Here is an 18026-nt window from a genome sequence, read left to right as displayed (position 1 = left end):
TTGTAATTGCATATGCGCTATCAGCTGTATTCCTAATAAGAAAAACTTGACTAGGCATTGATTAAAATGAAATTATCTGCTTATACTATTTTGTCTCCTGATTGGAAGAATTTTCCACAGAGCAGCTTTGAGCTGTGTAAATTCAGACTCTGCTTCTCTCCCATTTGTCACAAATCTTTAGTTCTAGTTGCCATTTGTGGCAGGGGTTACGTATTCAGGGCTTTTCATAGACCTCTATCTACCTTCATATCGGGACCCCATGTGAGTTAGTACAGTGGGAAAGGGATGTTTTCCTAGAAGGCATTCCTATACTGGAACAGATGGTAAATTAATTACACATAGAAATGACTGAGAACCACTTACATATATCCCACTAAAAACAATGTACTACCAATTCTGAATGTACCACCCAAACTGAATATATCACCCTTTGTGTGGTCCCCAGCTTGCTCGCTGTGACTTCCTCCACCTGACACCAGTAGAAGATTGGTAGAGGGAAACTAGGAGTGAAAAGAGAAAGATATTTTGTGGAAAAAGAAAAATACCTTACTTCTGAAAATTTTACTAAAATATATAATCATGGACACATTGCTAAGACCCCTTTCAGGTACCTCCAAGGACATTTTCAAATGAGGAGGCCTGAAGCTTAAGCTTTCTGATGGATGAGTTTCTGATAAACTCAACTCTGTCAAATAAGTGCTATTTCTGCAATGATAGAAACCTAATATGGTAGCTTCTAACCATATAGAGCTGTTGAATACTTGAGATGTGGTGAGTGCAACTAAGGAACTGAATCTTTAATTTCATGTACTTTAAATTATTCTCAATTTAAACAGATACTTGTAGTTTATGGTTAATGTATTAGACAGTGTATATCTAATTTATTCATATATTTATGTAAAATTAAGGCTCACTTAATTCTATTGAAGGTATTATGTATCATACCATATTCTGCTTAACTTTGGATGTCATTTAGGCATGAAACTCTCAATCGTGGCCTAATTGTATGCTACATATGATTCATATATTGCCTACTGAGTAAGTAAGCAATTTTCATAATTATGGACAAATAGTATGCTGGCAGACCTATGCATATTAAACTGAAAAAATACTTTTATATTGGTTCTTCTGGTTGGGATTTAAAAAATATGATTATTAGAACCAATTATATTTAAAACCTACATGATGGGCTAAAATATGTGTTTTCAAAGCAGGGGTTAAAACTTTTTACATGAAGTACTTTCATTTTTCTCTTAGGAAATTTAATAAGGCATTTCCAAAGACAGAGGGAAAGTGGATTATTTGGTTGACATGCTTAATATTTTATTTCACTGCTTAGTTTGCTAATCCTAGTGGTTCAAACCAGATTTCAAAATCTGGGCTAAATCTCTATAATGCTATAACACGGCATGTGACAGAAACTCCTGAATATTCAATTGGTAGAAAAAGAGAAAGCATGCATATTGTTTAGTACACTTTTGTGAACTGCTATGACATATCATTACATACAATTTTCTGAAAGACTGTGTATTTTATTCATTGTATGTCTAGCACAGGGAAGAAAATTTTCATTATTGTTAATGCAGTGAATAGGTGACCTTTGAAGCATCATATATAAAGTTTTAATATGTACTTTAATAGAATAACTGATGATTTTCTGTTTACGTGCTATTGCTTTTATTTGCATGGTTGGGTGTTGACAGAAATTTGTAATAGATGTTCTCTATGCATCTACATGTAATAATTATAATTAATGTTTAGAATGGCCAGATTAACTTTTAAAAATTGAGATAATAGTCACATAATATAACAAACCATTTTAAGTGTACAATTCAGGAAATTTATGCAAAATCTCATTTCAGAAATTTAGGACTCATGATACGTTTTATTTGCAGATTTCAAAATTTTGTTTTTTCCTGCATTTTTTTGTTTACAACCTGTGAAACCTGTATATGTTTAAAAATTAAAAACATTTAGACCGGGCACGGTGGCTCATGCCTGTAATCCCAGCACTTTGGGAGGCCAAGGTGGACGGATCACGAGGTCAAGAGATTGAGACCATCCTGGCCAACATGGTGAAACCCCGTCTCTACTAAAAATACAAAAAAATTAGCTTGGCGTGGTGGCATGTGCCTGTAGTCCCAGCTATTCAGGAGGCTGAGGCAGGAGAACTGCTTGAACCTGGGAGGTGGAGGTTGCCGTGAGCCGAGGTCGTGCCACTGTACTCCAGCCTGGTGCCTGGTGACGGAGTGAGACTCTGTCTCAAAAAAAAAAAAAAAAAAAAAAAAGACACCAAAAAAACAAAAAGAAAAGAAAAGAAAATTAAAAACATTCAATTATCACTTGGTAGTAATTTGTAAAATCCTAAGTAGAATTTTATGTTGTTACATAAAATTTCTTTAAAATTGAGAATTTTAATCCTAGATTGCTTCCTGATAGGTTGGTCACTGCATTTTATTCTCAGGTGCGTAATTTTTTTCTATAGGCTGTGGTCGTGTCATGTATACTAGTTGTGATTTGGCTTTTCAAAATATCAAATGCAACTATATGTAAAATAAATAAATTTTTATGACTATGAAATTCAGTTCAATTGTCAAAATATACAAAAGCCCCAAATGTCTTCTTTTAGTCTATTTTGTTGACTTTGGTGATTTGTCAACCTGAAGGTAACAGATTATATTAGTTTTCAATTGCTGTGTAATAAGCCTCAAACTTAGTGGCTTATAAAAACATAAATTAATTATCTCAGACTTTTTGTAGGCCAAAGGTCTGGGCATAGCTGGATCTTGTGCTCAAGTTCTTATATGCTAAAGTCAAGGTCTCCCCTGGGCCGCAGTCTCATCTGGGGTCTCACAGGATCCTCTTTTATCTTCATGTGGTTGTTTGCATAATCCAGTTTTTTGGGGCTGTGTGATTGAAGCCCACGTTTTCTTGCTAGCTCTTGTTTGGAAACTGCTCTCAGTCTGTAGAGGTCCCCTCCCATAAGTCCCTTGCTACATGGCTCCTACATAAGGCCCCCTTTTTTCAGACCAGCAGGAAAAGCTCTCTTATGCTTTGAGGCTTATCCTTCACGGAGGACCCAGTCTCTTTTAAGGATGCCCAGAATCATCTCGGTTTTGACAAATTCAAACTTCGGGACCTTAATAACATTAATAAAATATTTTCATCCTTGTCATATAATATAACGTCATACTGGGAGTGAAATCTATCATATTTAAAGTCCTACCCACCCCCAAGGGTAAAGTAATCTTAAGAATGTGTGCACCAGTAGGCAAGAATCTGGGATGCCACTTTAGAGTTTTGCCTATCATAGGAAGCTATGGGAAAATTTGAAAATGTGTTTTTTTAAAAAAATTATTAGACTGTATTTTTTAAATGCAGTTTTCTATTTGTATAGCGAGTTCCCATATAAACCCCTTTTCCCCGCACACAGTTTCACCTATTATGATAGTCTTGCATTAATGTACATTTGTTAAAACTGATGAACTAATATTGATACAATATTATTAACTAAAGTCTGTACTGTACATTAGGGTTCATTCTTTGTGTTATATAGCTCTATGGATTTTGACAAATGCATGTCACGAATCCATCATTGCAGTATCATACAGAATAGTTTTACTTCCCTAAAAATCCCATGCTCCCCTGTATTCATCCCTACATGCCTCCTGCCTGTCACTCCCACTACTGATTTTTTTACTGCTTCTACAATTTTGTCTTTTTTAGAATGTCATTTAATTGGGATCTTACAATATACAGTTTTTCATACTGGCTTCTTTCATCAGTATGCTGGCTAATATTCTTTCATGTCTTTCCACAGCTTTATAGGTTATGATTTTTTAAATCACTCACTAATATTTGATTGCATAGATGTACCCTAGTTTGTTGATTCAGGAAGCCACCCTCTGAATCTCTTTGAGACTTGCTGGGAAATTACCTGCAGAGGTGACATTGAAATTCACTTGGAATCTTCCCGCAGGTGAACAAAAGGAAGGGGCTTCTTTTTCTGGTTTCAGTGTACTTTATTCTCTTCTTGCTTCTGTGGTATGTGGTGGAAGTAAGCCAACCCCTGAGAAGGGTCCAAGTTCACTGCAGAGATTCTCATGGGCGTGTTATTGAAATGGGAAACTGCTGGTTGGAACATCTTGAGACTTGCCAGGAAACCACTTGGGATGCTGGTGGAACTGGCTGGGAAGCTGCTTATGTAGGCACTGCTGCAACTTGCTGGGATGCGAGTATCACTGGGTATCATTAAGTTGCTGATGGCCATAGGAAAAACAAGAGAACAAAGCATGTTGGAACCAGAAGGAAAAGCTCCTTCCTCCTGCAGTGTCCCCTCCAGCAGCCTCTAATAACAAAACTTAATGTTACAGCAGCTGGCAAAGAAAAAATACAGGGCCCAGCTCCCATAAAACAAAGCAGTACAGTGAAGGGTAAATTTGGAGCTGACAGGCAAGAGGTTGATAACTGGCACACTTTCTGTTTTAACTTTGCTGACATTTTTTTTTTTCTTAAATCAGGACTGAGTGTTTGATTATTATTACCATATGCTTTTCTATAACCACTGATGTAGTTATATAGTTTTGTTTTTTAATCTGTTAATATGGTAAATGACATTAATTGGATTTTTGGATGCTAAGCTTATCTCACATTCCTGGATAAGCCAAACCTCATCATAATGTATTTTTTTTCATATTACTGAGTTTGATTTGAATATTTTGTTAAAGATCTTTTTTTTTTGATGGAGTCTTGCTCTGTTGCCAGGTTGGAGTGCAGTGACGCTATCGTGGCTTGCTGCAATCTCTGCCTCCCGGGTTCAAGTGATTCTCCTTCCTCAGCCTCCCAAGTAGGTAGGACTACTGGTAAGAGCCACCATACCCAGTTAATTTTTGGATTAAATGGGTTAATTATTAGTTATGGGGTTTTACCATGTTGGCAAGGATGGTCTCGATCTCTTGACCTCGTGATCCACCCGCCTCGGCCTCCCAAAGTACTGGGATTACAGGCGTGAGCCACCATGTCCGGCCTGTTAAAGATCTTTATATCTATATTCATGAGACATATTGGTCTATCTTTTTTTTTTTCTTTTTGTAATCTCTATCTGGATTTGGAGGTTTGGTGACTTTTTAAACAAGCTGGGAAGTATTTCTTCTTTTTTGTATTTTCTGAAAAAATTTGTATAGGGTTTAATTTTTACTTAAATATTTGATAGAATTGACCAGTGAACCCATCTGGTCCTGAAATTTTCCTTTTGAGAAGATTGCTAATTATGAATTAATTTTTTTTCAGAGGTTGTAAAATGGGTATTAAATTTCATGGGTATGCACGGTGGAAAAGGCATCCTCACAGAGGCAAGACTTCCAACCCAGTGACAATGGCAGTGAGCCACCCCAGTCTAGTTTTCAGCCATCTAAGACAAATGGCTGGCTGTTGCTCCTGGACTGAGATTTCCTCCTCTTTGCTGGTGGTGGGGGAGGGCATGGCTGTAACTGACAGGAGACACAGTGGGAGACTGAGGGCCCTTAGGGGTGCCATTCTGTTTCTGGAAGGCAGCTTTCTTGAAAGGCTGCTCTGGCAACCCCTTTGGCCCTTCCAAAGGCCTAATGATGGTCCTTAGGCTTAAGGCTGGCCCAGGTCTTTGATGGGAATAGCACAGCCACTGTTTCTGTGTCTGTGCCCTTGAGAGGGGCATTCTGTGTTGAGGAAGGCAGCTTTCTTGGAGGACTATAATTTAGGTGATCATTGCTTTAGCTTCCCAGTCACCTTTGGCTCCCTGATCCCTTTGGCTTTTCCGGCTGTCTGACTGCTATTTTGGAGCCTGGAGGAAGCTTGGATCTTTGTGACAGAAGGTATAGTGGACAGTTCTGAGTCTGCCCCTTTGGAGATGCCATTCAGCTTTTGGAAGGAGGCCTTCGTGGGATGTTGCTGTTTCTGCAGCTGCTGCCTTGCCTTTGCAGCCCCTTTGGCCTTCTTTGCTTTCTGGCTGCTGTTCTCAGACTTGGGGATGACCTGAGGCAAGTCTACATTTGTAGGTGTGGCTGTTTCAGAATTTCTGGGACTGGGGGATAGAATTGGAGAATTTCTTGAACTTGGCAATAAAGAAACCATCCATATTGTGGATATGAGGGTAGAAGTGTCAGGTAGAACGCAGACTGTGGTGGAAGCACCTTTATGAAAAGTGGGTAAAATCTTCCTGGCCAAGACTAGGCCTGTGGGCAACAGTCGCAGATTCTGCTTTTTCAGAGCATAGTCTACCACCCACTCATTCTCTTCCATCATGATATAACAGGTGCAGTAAACTAGGTAGCCTCTTGTCTTGGAGGTGGCATTGACAGTCGATAGCACACAGGAGCAGCTCCTTCTGGAGGTGATCACTCATCCTTGTTAGTTTCACAGCTGGGTCCTTGGAGATGACCCCAGTGCCACTGCAGGGAGCATCCAGCAGTACTTGGTCAAAGCCCCACACCATCTTGGGGAACTGGCGCCCCTCATAATAGCTGATAACGGTGTTGGTAACTCCTAGCCAGGGCAAGTTGCCCACAACACTCTTGAGCTGCTCAGCATTGGCATCATTGGCAAGGATCACACCCGTGTTCTTCACTAGCTGGGCCATGTAGCTGGTTTTTCCTCCAGGGCCAGAACACATATCCAGGATCCGCTCATGTTCCTGGGGTGCCAAGGCCATGACAGGCAACATACTGGAGGCTCCCTTAGCCCAGCCAGGTACTCGAAGGTAGCACCAATGGGCACAGAAGAATCATATACCACTAGTCCAGTCTTTGACTACTTCCCCAGGGGATCCAGGTTAACCCTACAATTGATTGAGCCTGGGCAAGGTCTTGGCGTTGGGTTTTCAAGGTGTTGGTCCGGAGGGTGAAGGGTGGAGGCTCCTCATTAGCTTCTAAGAACTCCACCAGCTCAGACAGAGGAAAGAGGTTCATGAAGGAGGTCCATGAGCTTGCCACGCAGGAAGTTTCCACAGGAGTAGTAAGTGGCCAGATCCTTCTTGAGACTGTTCAGGTATTCAGAACGAGACTGCTCTTCCTCCTGCTGAGCCCCAAAATAATGCAGATTTCCCACAGTATCCTGGATTCACTTGTGAACTCCCAGCAGGTCTGGAGCCTGGGCATGCTGCTCCATCTCCCCAGCAGCGGGCAGCACAAACGCCTCCTCATCCACATTGATCTGCAGGCCCCCATCTGCCGCCTCCTCCTTTAGGGGGCCTGACTCAGGGGTCACTTCTTCCTTTTCCTCTTCGTCCTCCATCTCCTCTTCACTCCACTGGACCCCAGCAGAAGCTTCCCGGGCCTTCTGCTTCCAAGCAGCTTTTTCAGTGGGCAGCAACTCTTCACCTTCCTCATTGTCAGAGTTGGAGTCAGTTCCATAGTCATCTACCATATCAGTATCACTGTCCTCGGAGCCCCGGATGTCCCCGTGGTTCACCACTCCATCTTCTTCAGAGTCTTCCTCCTCCTCTTAGGGACTGGGTTCCCTTCTTACCAGCTGTCTGGACAGTTCCTGCAGAGATCCCTTTTGTTAGCTTTCCAGGCAGCGGCTTGGCCTCAGGAGACTTACTTGTCTCAGGTCTTCAGCAGAGCCCAGCTCCTATTGGTTGCTCTTTCGAGCACGACTAGACAGCCTCTTGGAATTTTCATCACTTACTGCAGGCGAAAATCCGGCGAGTTCCGTCTCGGCACCCTTCTGCTTCTGGCCTTTAGGCCTTGCCCCCGCTTCTCCTTCTTCGTAGGATCCAACTTGCGCCCCGTTGTGTAGAACGCGGATTACGGCCTGAGACTGCCCTTTGGGCGGCGCTCCACGTGCACTCTGGGGCTAGCTTTCGGCCCGCATTCGCCACAGAATCCTTCCACGCAGGCGCACGGGGAGTGCTCGAGTTAAATTTTTAAGATTGATAAGGGGTTTATTTTGAGTCAGTTTTGTAATTTGTGTCTGTTAAGCAGTTGATTCATTTAATTTATCCAAGTTATTGGCATAAAATTGTTGATAATATTCCTCTATTGTTTGATGTCTGAAGTATCTGGAGAAAATATTTTTATTTCTGATATTTGTAATTTGTGTCTTTTCTATTTTAATCCAATGGTCATTCTAGTATTTATAATTTAAAAATATTTTTCAAAAAGCAGCTTTGGGTTTTTTATTTCTTTGATTATTGTTATTATTTCTCCCTTTCTATGTACTTTGATTTTAATTTGCTTTTTTCCCTACCTTGTTAAGGTACAAGTTTATTTATTGTTTTTACTACAAAATTTCATCTAAACCAGTGGATCCCAAATTTTGTTGCAAATTGGAATATTCTGGGGAATCCTTAAAAATGAATAATTCTGTCTCCCAACCCCAGATATTTTTATTTACTTGATTAAATTGATATGGGGAACAATGGGATTTAAAAAAAACTTCCCATATGAATTTTAGTGTGCAGCACATTTGGGGAAACACTGTTCTGAGCGGTATTTTAGCTTTCTCCCACCAATTTTTATATAATGTGTTTTGATTTTTATTCAAGATGTTTTGAAATTTCCCTTGTGATTTCTTTTTTCCATTGATTATTTAGAATTATATTGTTTGATTTCTCAATATATCAGGACTTGTTCCTTAATTGACTTTTATTTTAGTTCTTTTGTGATCAAAGAAAGTACTCTGATTTCAATCTTTTTTTTAAGGCCTGGCATGTGCCCAGTTTGGTTAATTTTTTAATGTGTGTTAGCAAATTGTGTGTATTCTGCTATTGTTGGGTGAGTGTTCTGTAAATATCAAATAGGTCAACTTGTTGATGGTGTCACTCAAGTATTTTATATCCTTACTGTTTCTGGTCTCCTTGTTCTGTCAATTACTGAGAGAGTAGTGTTGAAATCAACTATTATTATAGGTTTGTTTTTTTCCCCTTTCAGTTCTAATTTTTGCTTCGCGTGTTTTGAAGCTCCATTATTAGATGCATAAATATTTAGAATTCTTGTCTTCTGTTTAATAAATTGTCATTTTATAGCTCACTACTGCAGTTGCCTCCTACCCTTCCATTCGATGACCACTTTTGCAGGCTTCAGGGGGACCAGGAACAAAGTTGGGGCCTGGCATCCCCACTATCCTGCCGGCTGGGTACAATTACGAATTATCACAACAATTAGCACCTGTATTTTGGAGATCTGCAAAGTGAGGAGGCCCCAGCTCACTTTTCACTGTGGAAACAATGATATTCCTTCAGCCTGAGGGAATTAGTGTTAATGAAACCGGTGGGATCGATTGGCTCATAATTGCCCTGCACGTTGATGCGCACGAGATCCTCCTTGTAGAGAGACAGTAGCAACTCCTGGCTGATGATGTACGGCCCTTGAAGCTGGGCACCTGCATGCTTTCCCTTCCATTTGCTCCTGGGACTTGGTGGTGTGATGATGGACAAATTTACACTCAGGGTTGATTTTGTGCACTTCCTGATCCATGGTGAAGGCCTCAATGTCTTAAATGAGTGTGGTAAAGGATGGTGCCTGCTGGGGTCTTGTAGATGCCTCTGGACTTTATTCCAATGAAGCAGTTTTCCATAATGTCAACACAGCCCACGCCATGCTTGCCTGTGACTTCGTTAAGGTACACAAAAATCTCCAAGGAGGTCTGGTGGGGTGGTGCCATCCTGATGGTCACTTTTACAGGGACTCCTTTTTTTGAACTTGATCTAGAGAATTTTAGGTGTGTTGTGGGCTTTGCCTGGGTCCTTGGTATATCGATAATAATATCTTTGCCTTTATTTTATGTTCATTTTTTAAACATATTTGATCTGGCTGTGTGATTTTGGTTTCACAATTTTTTTCTTACAGCACTCTAAGAATGTCATTTCATTTCCTTCCAGCTTGCATAATTTCTGACAAGACTTGTGTGTTATTGTCATGTTTGCTCCTATGTACATAATGTGCTTTTTTTTTCTGGCTACTTTTAAGATTTTCTCTGTATTACTTTTTTTTTTTAAATAGCAATTTGATTATAACATGTCTTGTGATGAGTTTTCTTTATTCTGCCTGAGCTTTGTTGAACTTCTTGGATTTGCAGGCTGGTAGTGTTTATTAAATTCAAAAAAATTGGGGCATGTTTTCGTTAAATATTTTCTTGACTGCTTTCCTCTCATTTTAGTACTTGAATTACAAAAATGTTAGATTATTTGTTGTCCTTACATATTATCAAGGCTATTCATTTTAAAATGTTTTCTTCCTTTGTACTTGGTTTAAAATAATTTATATTGCTATGTTTTCAACCTCACTGATACTTTCTGTAGTGTTTTGTCTGCTGATAATGTCATCCAGCAACATTTTCCTATCAAAAATGTTTTAAAATATTTAGACAATTTGGTTCTTCTTAATATGTTCTGTTTGTCTTCTACTTATGTTCATATATCCTTTAAGCCTTTAATCTTATTGAACTTATTTTAATAGCTGTGTTAAGGCCTTTTTATGTTAATTTTGTTATCTTTGTTAATTCTGGACCTGTTTTTATTGATTGATTTTTCTCCTAGTTCTGGGTAACATTTCCCTGCCTTTTATTTGCCTGTCTCTATTTTTTTTTTTTTTTAACTATTAGGCAATGAATATTAGTATTTAACATTGTTCAGCTGAATTTGAACACTATAAATACTAATTTACATTGGTTTTTCTTTGGTTACTAATGTAATACTAATTCCATTTTTCTTTTAAATGGTCTTTCTCTCTACCACCCTCCACTTTTTTGGTAGGCATTTAAACTATTTGCAGATCAGTCTGATCATATCAAGGCTTATTTTTATGTTTTTCGAGGATTATCTACGGTATTCTTTAGAGCTAGTTTAGACTCACTACTACAGCGTGAGCTTTCTGGAGTCTCTACAGACTACTCTGGGTATTCAACAACAAGGTCTCTTCATTCTTGGAATTGTTCACTTTATAGCTCCCCTGAAATTGATCCTTTCCTGCTAGTTATTTTTTACTTGGCTTCTTGGGGTTTCACTGTATGCAGCACAGATTCCTGTTCAAAGCCTTGTGAGTGTTCTTATGCCAATCTCTGCACAGATTTTCTTTATCTGTAATATGTCACACAGAGTCCAGCCATCCCAGCCTCTTCAAACTCTGATCTGTATCTCAACTTATTTGGACCATGAGGCTCTTTTTGATTTCCTCATTCTTATACCACAGTTTGGACTTTGCATCTAGGCTGAAATAGAGGCAGTCTTAGATATCACCTGATTTGTTGCCCTTCTGTTAATAATCACAGGTCTTTCTGCCTTTTGTTCACTATCTCGAATAGCTTTATATATTTTGCTCGCTTTTTTAGTTATGTATAGGATTTTGAGGGCAATCCTGTGGAAGTTCAGCATAATTATTTGTTCCACTTAAATTTAATGTACTGAATATAATTATTCTAAACCGGAATATTGAATCTGGTTACTCTTAGAAACAAGCTTTACGTATGGTATGTATTTTCAGAAATTTCAAATTCTTTGTATGGAGACCATAAGATTATTTAAGCAAGGTTATACTGATGTCTTAAAAAAACTCAGGTTTTTCACAAGATACCCTATAGGTCATTTAATTTTGCATGCATGTATGTGTAAGCTGGCGATGTGTGTGTACAGCTTCTTTTGAAAATGGATTGGGACCTAACAATGAAAACATGCAGTTGTAATGGTTCTTACTGTAGTGCATGTTGGATTACGAGTTACTCATGGTTATATGTTACCCATGCGGACTTTTAGTGTGCTTGGTTATATAGATCTGCAAAGTTTTAGCTATGGGTTGATAACTATATTGAATCATAAATTTATTACTCATGCAGTGTTTTCTAGGTGGATGTTAAATTTTAAGAGAATTAAGGTTAGGAATTAATTTTCTATTATTAAATGTTTTTTTCAACTTTAAATGAATGTCTTAAATGTAAATATTACTAATTTGTGTAATTAATACACAGAAGTGTGTATTAGTTTAGAACAAAAATTAATTACAACATTTCTTAAGAATACTAGAGGAAACAGGGAAAATATTTATAAATGAAAACAATTTAACTGACAGAAGCTTGTCAGCACTTACCAACATTTATTTTCAATTACAAATGGTACTTTTTTTTTTAGCACCATTTTTATTCCAGCTTTGCATCAATATATCATCTAGACAGAAAGTGCTGATGCAGGTTTTTCAGTGCTAGCCTGCAAAGGAATTGAAGGTGAATGTGGTTTTGGTTATATATCCTGCTTCCTCTACATCTGTGCTTTGTGTTTTATTAGACTGTTTAAAATACATTGTTGTCAGATATGTAAGTGTCAGGCTTGCTGATCATTTATATGCTTTAGTTTAAAAAAATACTACATACAACATGGTTCATTTATCAGCTGTTTTGTCTAGGACTATCTGTAAATTTGAGAGTGTTTACTGGTAGATACACGAGAAGTTAGTATCTCCAAGTTTTTCAGTCATGTTGGTTTATTGCCATGTGAAATTTATTACTGAACTTTCATATGAAAAAGATAAAACACACTGTCATCTTACCTTGTCCATTGTGCATTTCAGATATAGGAACAAAATAATATGCTTGCAGTTCTGTGACATGTTGCATTAGAGAAATCTTTGTTATACAGATTGTGTGACTCAGAGCTGTGTGTGTTTATGTATGACTCTTGTAGAATAAATTTGTATTTATGTATACCCATAGTGATATTTCTGTGTCTGTATGAACATAGTGATTCAGTAGATTAGATCATGAGCATTCTTTACATTTGTCTATAGTAATTAAGTTTCTCACTGAATATGAACCAGGTCCTGGCCAAGCTGTCTCACAATAAGTATTATACTTATTACTTGTTTCAGTGGCTAGTGTAGATAGTCAGAAGTGTTGCAGTTTGGTCACTTCTTGGAAGATCTTAAATACGCTTCTGATGGGGAACTCACATGTTTATACACGTATGCTGTTGTCTTCTTTTTTTTGTTTGTTTTAGATAAGTGCTGTTGCTTAGCATTTAAGTGCTATTGCTTAGCATTTAAAGTAGAATGTTTTATTTTTATAAGTTAATATTTAGTTCTGTGACCTTGAGCATGCTATTTAATTTTCCCATGCCTGAGGTATGTCATCTCTGAAAGTAGAATAAAATAGTTCCTGCTTGATAGGATTATGTTGAAGATTAAATGAGTTAACATATGAAGCACTCAGAACGATTATTGAACCCAAGCAAATTTTCAGTGAGTGGTAGTTATTATCATTAGTCAATTTAAGAATCAACCAGTAATCTTTCTTTTTTCTTTTTTATGTCTTTATATATATATGTATATATATAATATTGACATTCCATAAAATTCACTCATACTAAGTATAGAAATTGATATATAGTGAATTTATAGGGTTGTATAGCTATCGCTATAATCCAATTTTGGAATATTTTAATCACAACATTTTAGACATTTGAGTATGAAGTTCTAATAATAATTTTTAGTGCATTGTTTCAAATATGCTATTTTTAAACTATAATGTATGGGGTTATTTGTTAAGATGATATAGTTGGAGTTTTCTGTTCCTAAATTTTTAGCTGATCTCTGTGTTGGGGGCATCTGTATACTTGGGAACAGTAAAATCAGAGAAAGAGAGTTCAGAGATAACAGATGAACTCTTTAAATTTGAGTATTTCCATTTCTTGAGACCTTTGAAATTTTTGTAAGAGTACGCCATTGCACATTGTCTAGTAACTAAAAATGAGCCATGTAAGCACATGTGAAACTCACTAAACTATAGTTGGTAAAAGGAGTTTCACAGACTTGTAATGTCTTAGCTCAGAAAGATAACTGATTATATATTACCAGAAATCTTGGTTACATTTGTACTATATCTAATTTCTAGAACTGTAGTTCTAGCAATCTATACCTGGTATAGTTTTTATTTTTTCTGAAAGTAACAGATGCAAGGTGAAGTAGGAATTCAGGAACTTCTTTAGACACATCTTTTGGGTTGCATTTTGGAGTTCAGACACCAGAAGTGATTCTGAAATTGTTATATTGCCTGCTGACAGACATTATGTACCAAGAACTCCCATTACTGTAGGTCACTGAATTAATTTAAGAAATACCAATTGACATCATTCCTTTAGGGAATTGTGGGCTACTGCTTGATATTATTATCTTTGACAAATGTGAAAATTTAGAATAAATTTTATCTTTAGTGTGTTGGGATCTTAATGAAGTGATTCCTTTCCAAATTTAAATTTTTCCAAATGGATAAAAAGTATAGTTCATAGACTTTTTTTCTACCTCTTTTCACTGAAATAGTTAAGTGTTTGAGTTTTCCATGAACTGGTATATGTAGTTGCTTATTCCTAAATGGGAAAAGAGTTCCAGAAAGCATTTAAAAGTCTTGAGAGTTGTGCTCAAAAGTCATTGTGATTTGTGGGAAGAAGGTAGTCAAGATTGATACTCCTATGTGCCTATTACATTTGAATGCCTGTATATTCTGTTATGTGTAATGTGTTCTAGATGAAATCATTAGGATTTCTTTGTATGCTGGTTACCTACTTAGGTGAATTTACATCCTTTGTACTCCAAAATATATGAAAAATAGATTGACTAGCATGAATTTCTGTGGCCATTTGTTTTCTAGCCTAGTAGATAAAGTACTATGAGCTAGGGCTGTGTTAAATGTGATGCATATGCCAGGTCTTCATAAAGGATAAAACTCCCTATGTGTTATGCCGCCACTGTGTTAGTTAATTAGTATATGTATTTGGGGGCTGTTCCAAGTATGCCTCTTACAATTATATATAGGTTAAAAAAATAAACACAAACCTTTCAAGAGACTTTTAAGTGACATGGCTAAGTTTGCCCCAATATTACTTTATATTTAGAATTCAAGCTGTCATGTAAATCAAAGGATCTCAACTTTGACAGTATTACACAGAAAGGGATCCTCACTTCTATCCTTTTATAATCCTCTGCAGGATTCTTTACAATCTAAAGAATATTGGATTTTGTATTCGGTATGTGGCTTTCAAACTATGTAATTTGGAATAGCTGCTTAACTTTTTCCCTGTGATTCTTCATGTGTAAAACATAAAATAGTTCACTTAGATTATTTTATTGACCCCCATTAAACAAAGCATGTATTTTAAATACTTACTCTTCAGGGCTGCAGTGAGCCAAGATTGTGTCACTAGGTATTGTGAGTCACTAGGTATTGCACCAACCTGGGTGTGATTGCACCAACCTGGGTGACAAAGTGAGACCCTGTTTAAAAAAATATATGTATCTGGGCTGTATTAGGCTGTTTTTACACTGCTATAAAGAATTACCTGAGATTGGGTAATTTACAAAGAAAAGAGGTTCAATTGACTTAGAGTTCTGCATGGCTGGAAAGGACTCAGGAAACTTACAATCATGGTAGAAGGCAAAGCAGAAGCAAGGCATGTGTTATATTGTGGCAGGAGAGAGAAAGAGTGAGGGGGGAGGAACTGCCAAACAATTTTAAACCATGAGATCTCATGAGAACTCATTCACTATCACAAGAACAGCATGGGAGCACTGCTCTGTGTTCCAGTCACCTTCCACCAGGTCCCTTCCTTGACATGTGGGATTTACAATTTGAGATGAGGTTTGGGTGGGGACACAGAGCCAAACTATATCACAGTGGTAACTTGTGCCTGTAGTCCCAGCTACTCGAGAGTCTGAGGCAGAAGAATTATTGAGTTACTAGGAGGCAGAGGTTACAGTGAGCCGAGATTGCACCACTGCACTCCAGCCTAGGTGACAGAGTGAGACCCTGTCTCAGAAAAAGAAAAGAAAGAACAGTAAATAGACATAAATAAACATAATATGTTTGTGGAACTATGAAGGCAATGTATCTGGAACCTAAAATTTCCATTGTGAAGGTATTAGGAAATAGTTTGGACATACAGATATGGAGAGTCTTGAATGTCACCTTGAGGATTTTAAATTTTATTTTATAGTAATTGAAGCTTTTTTGGTGTTGTTTTGACACAGAGTCTTACTAGGTCGCCCAGGCTGGAGTGCAGTGGTGTGATCTCGGCTCACTGTAACCTCTGCTTCCTAGTAACTCAATAATTCTTCTGCCTCGGCCTCTCGAGTAGCTGGGACTACAGTTGCATGCCACTGCACCTGGCTAATTTTTGTATTTTTAGTAGAGACTGGGTTTCACTGTGTTGCCTGGGCTGGTCTCGAACTCTTGACCTCAGGTGAGCTGCCTGCCGCAGTTTCCCAAAGTGCTGGGATTACATGCATGAGCCACTGCACATGGCTATAAATGGAAGCTTTTAAGGTTTTTGAGCAAGTGAAGTGATAAAAGCCCACCTTAATTCCAGAAAAGGATGATTCCATTTCATTATATGTGGTAATCTATAGCAATGACCAAGAAAACTTGATATTAGGGACCAGGAACACAAGTTGGGGTGTTTCGTATAAAGTTAGTTTCAGAACAGAAGGCTTCTGCCTGGGTTTAATTTGAATATATAGGACATGTACATTGTGAAAGAATGGATTGTTTTTTCCTGATTTATTATTACCATTATTTTTGAAATGGGTTCTTGCTATGTGGTCCAGCCTGGAGTGCAGTGGCAGTTCACAAGCACAATCATAGCTCACTATAGCCTTGAACTCCCGGGCTCAAACAGTCCTCCTGCCTCAGCCTCCTGAGTAAATGGGACTAGAGATGCATGCCCCCTGCTCGTCTTCTATTATTTTTTAAAAACCCTGAATTTTTAACATAGTAAACAGTCTCTCAGAGAGTATTTTTATGGATTTTATTCACAGTCTTGCATTTACTTTTGTGTTTGGAATGTTGGCAGTGCTAAATAAGTAACGGTTTAATAATCAGCCTATAGTCTTCCTAATTCTATTACTTAATAGCAACTCAAGCTTTTCCTTCCACCTGACATGGAATGTAGCTAGGCAGTCCATGGTTTACTGGTTGAATTGCTCAGTATGACCATGACTTGCTTAACATTTTTCTCAATAAGACTTCATGAATATTTAAAGAACCTCCTGAACAGAGGTAATAGTCTACTACCAGTCAGAGCCCATATTTCCAGAGTGCTACAGAAAGTGTAATCTGTAGTGTTTCTTTGGAAAGGACATGGCTAGGTGATTTTTCTCTTATTCGAAGAAGTACATTGAAAATTTGGAAAGGTATTAGAACTGCAGTTTTAATCCTACTTATCTATATATTATTTTAATGTGAAAATTCTTTTGCTACTACAGGAATTGTTTTTCTTTAAAGAATTTTATTCTGCCTTGTGGTAATGTTAGTTAAGCACGGGTCTATCTTACCAGAATACACTCAGGGGATGCAGAAAATTGACTTTAATTGCCTTTGCTCCCCCATAACACTTAGGATAGGTTGGCAATCAGAAAATACTTGAGTTAAAATACTGTCTTTAATGTGTATATGTAAATATTCACTAGAAAATTGTAATTGTATTTTATTTACCGATTCATCTTAACTCAGGTTATAACTTACTGGGTTGCATTTTAGATCAAGAGACTGAATTTTTGGCATATCTCAATAAGATAAACAATATCGCCACATGCTATCAAATTCTTACAGATAAAAGCAAATCTGTTCTGTTCAAAGTAAATTTACTCCCAACATTTACGGAAATATTTAAAACATCTAAACTAGAGCAAGGAAATGACAAAAAGCAAAAGAAACAAAAACCTTTCCTTAACCAGAATATATTTGGGAAGCGATTATCAGTATAATCCTTTTTTTTCCGCTTTTTTGGCATGTCTGCAAAATTGTGTCTCTTCTGTTGATCATTATGGAAACAAGAAAAGTTGTAAAGTTATAACATGATACTAATACTCTTTGCTACTGAGGCATTTTGTTTTAGAGTAGAAGTGAAGTCATATCTAATGTCATGCATTTCCAAAGATGAGTCTATGGGGTAAGCAAGACAGATTGAGAGCTCCTTTTTAACCTCATGCCTGAGCATTTCAAGTCACCAATATCTTCTGAATATGCAATGCAGTGTACCTGCAAATTTAGCATGGGGAAGGTACAGTAAAATGCAT

The 18026-nt window shown here is 37.6% G+C and overlaps 1 protein-coding gene and 2 pseudogenes across 24 annotated transcripts in view; 1 reads left to right on the top strand and 2 right to left on the bottom strand.

Annotated features, from left to right (window-relative positions):
• Positions 1 to 18026, top strand: part of IMMP2L (inner mitochondrial membrane peptidase subunit 2) — a 935160-nt gene that overhangs the window by 130943 nt on the left and 786191 nt on the right. The window contains exon 5 of one of the 24 annotated variants that reach the window (XM_078343193.1): positions 4765 to 5146. The exons of the other annotated variants lie outside the window; for them this stretch is intronic. Within the exon in view, the coding sequence (XP_078199319.1) occupies positions 4765 to 5011 (247 nt within the window). The 3' untranslated portion in view covers positions 5012 to 5146. Of the gene's footprint in view, positions 1 to 4764; positions 5147 to 18026 lie in introns of those variants that run through there. 24 annotated transcript variants of the gene reach the window in all.
• Positions 5401 to 7781, bottom strand: LOC103794908 (28S rRNA (cytosine(4447)-C(5))-methyltransferase pseudogene; annotated as a pseudogene).
• On the bottom strand, positions 9181 to 12521 carry LOC144578303 (argininosuccinate synthase pseudogene; annotated as a pseudogene).

This window comes from Callithrix jacchus, chromosome 11, assembly GCF_049354715.1.
Source record: "Callithrix jacchus isolate 240 chromosome 11, calJac240_pri, whole genome shotgun sequence".
Lineage (NCBI taxonomy): Eukaryota > Metazoa > Chordata > Mammalia > Primates > Cebidae > Callithrix > Callithrix jacchus.
This window is presented reverse-complemented; position numbering and strand designations above follow the sequence as displayed.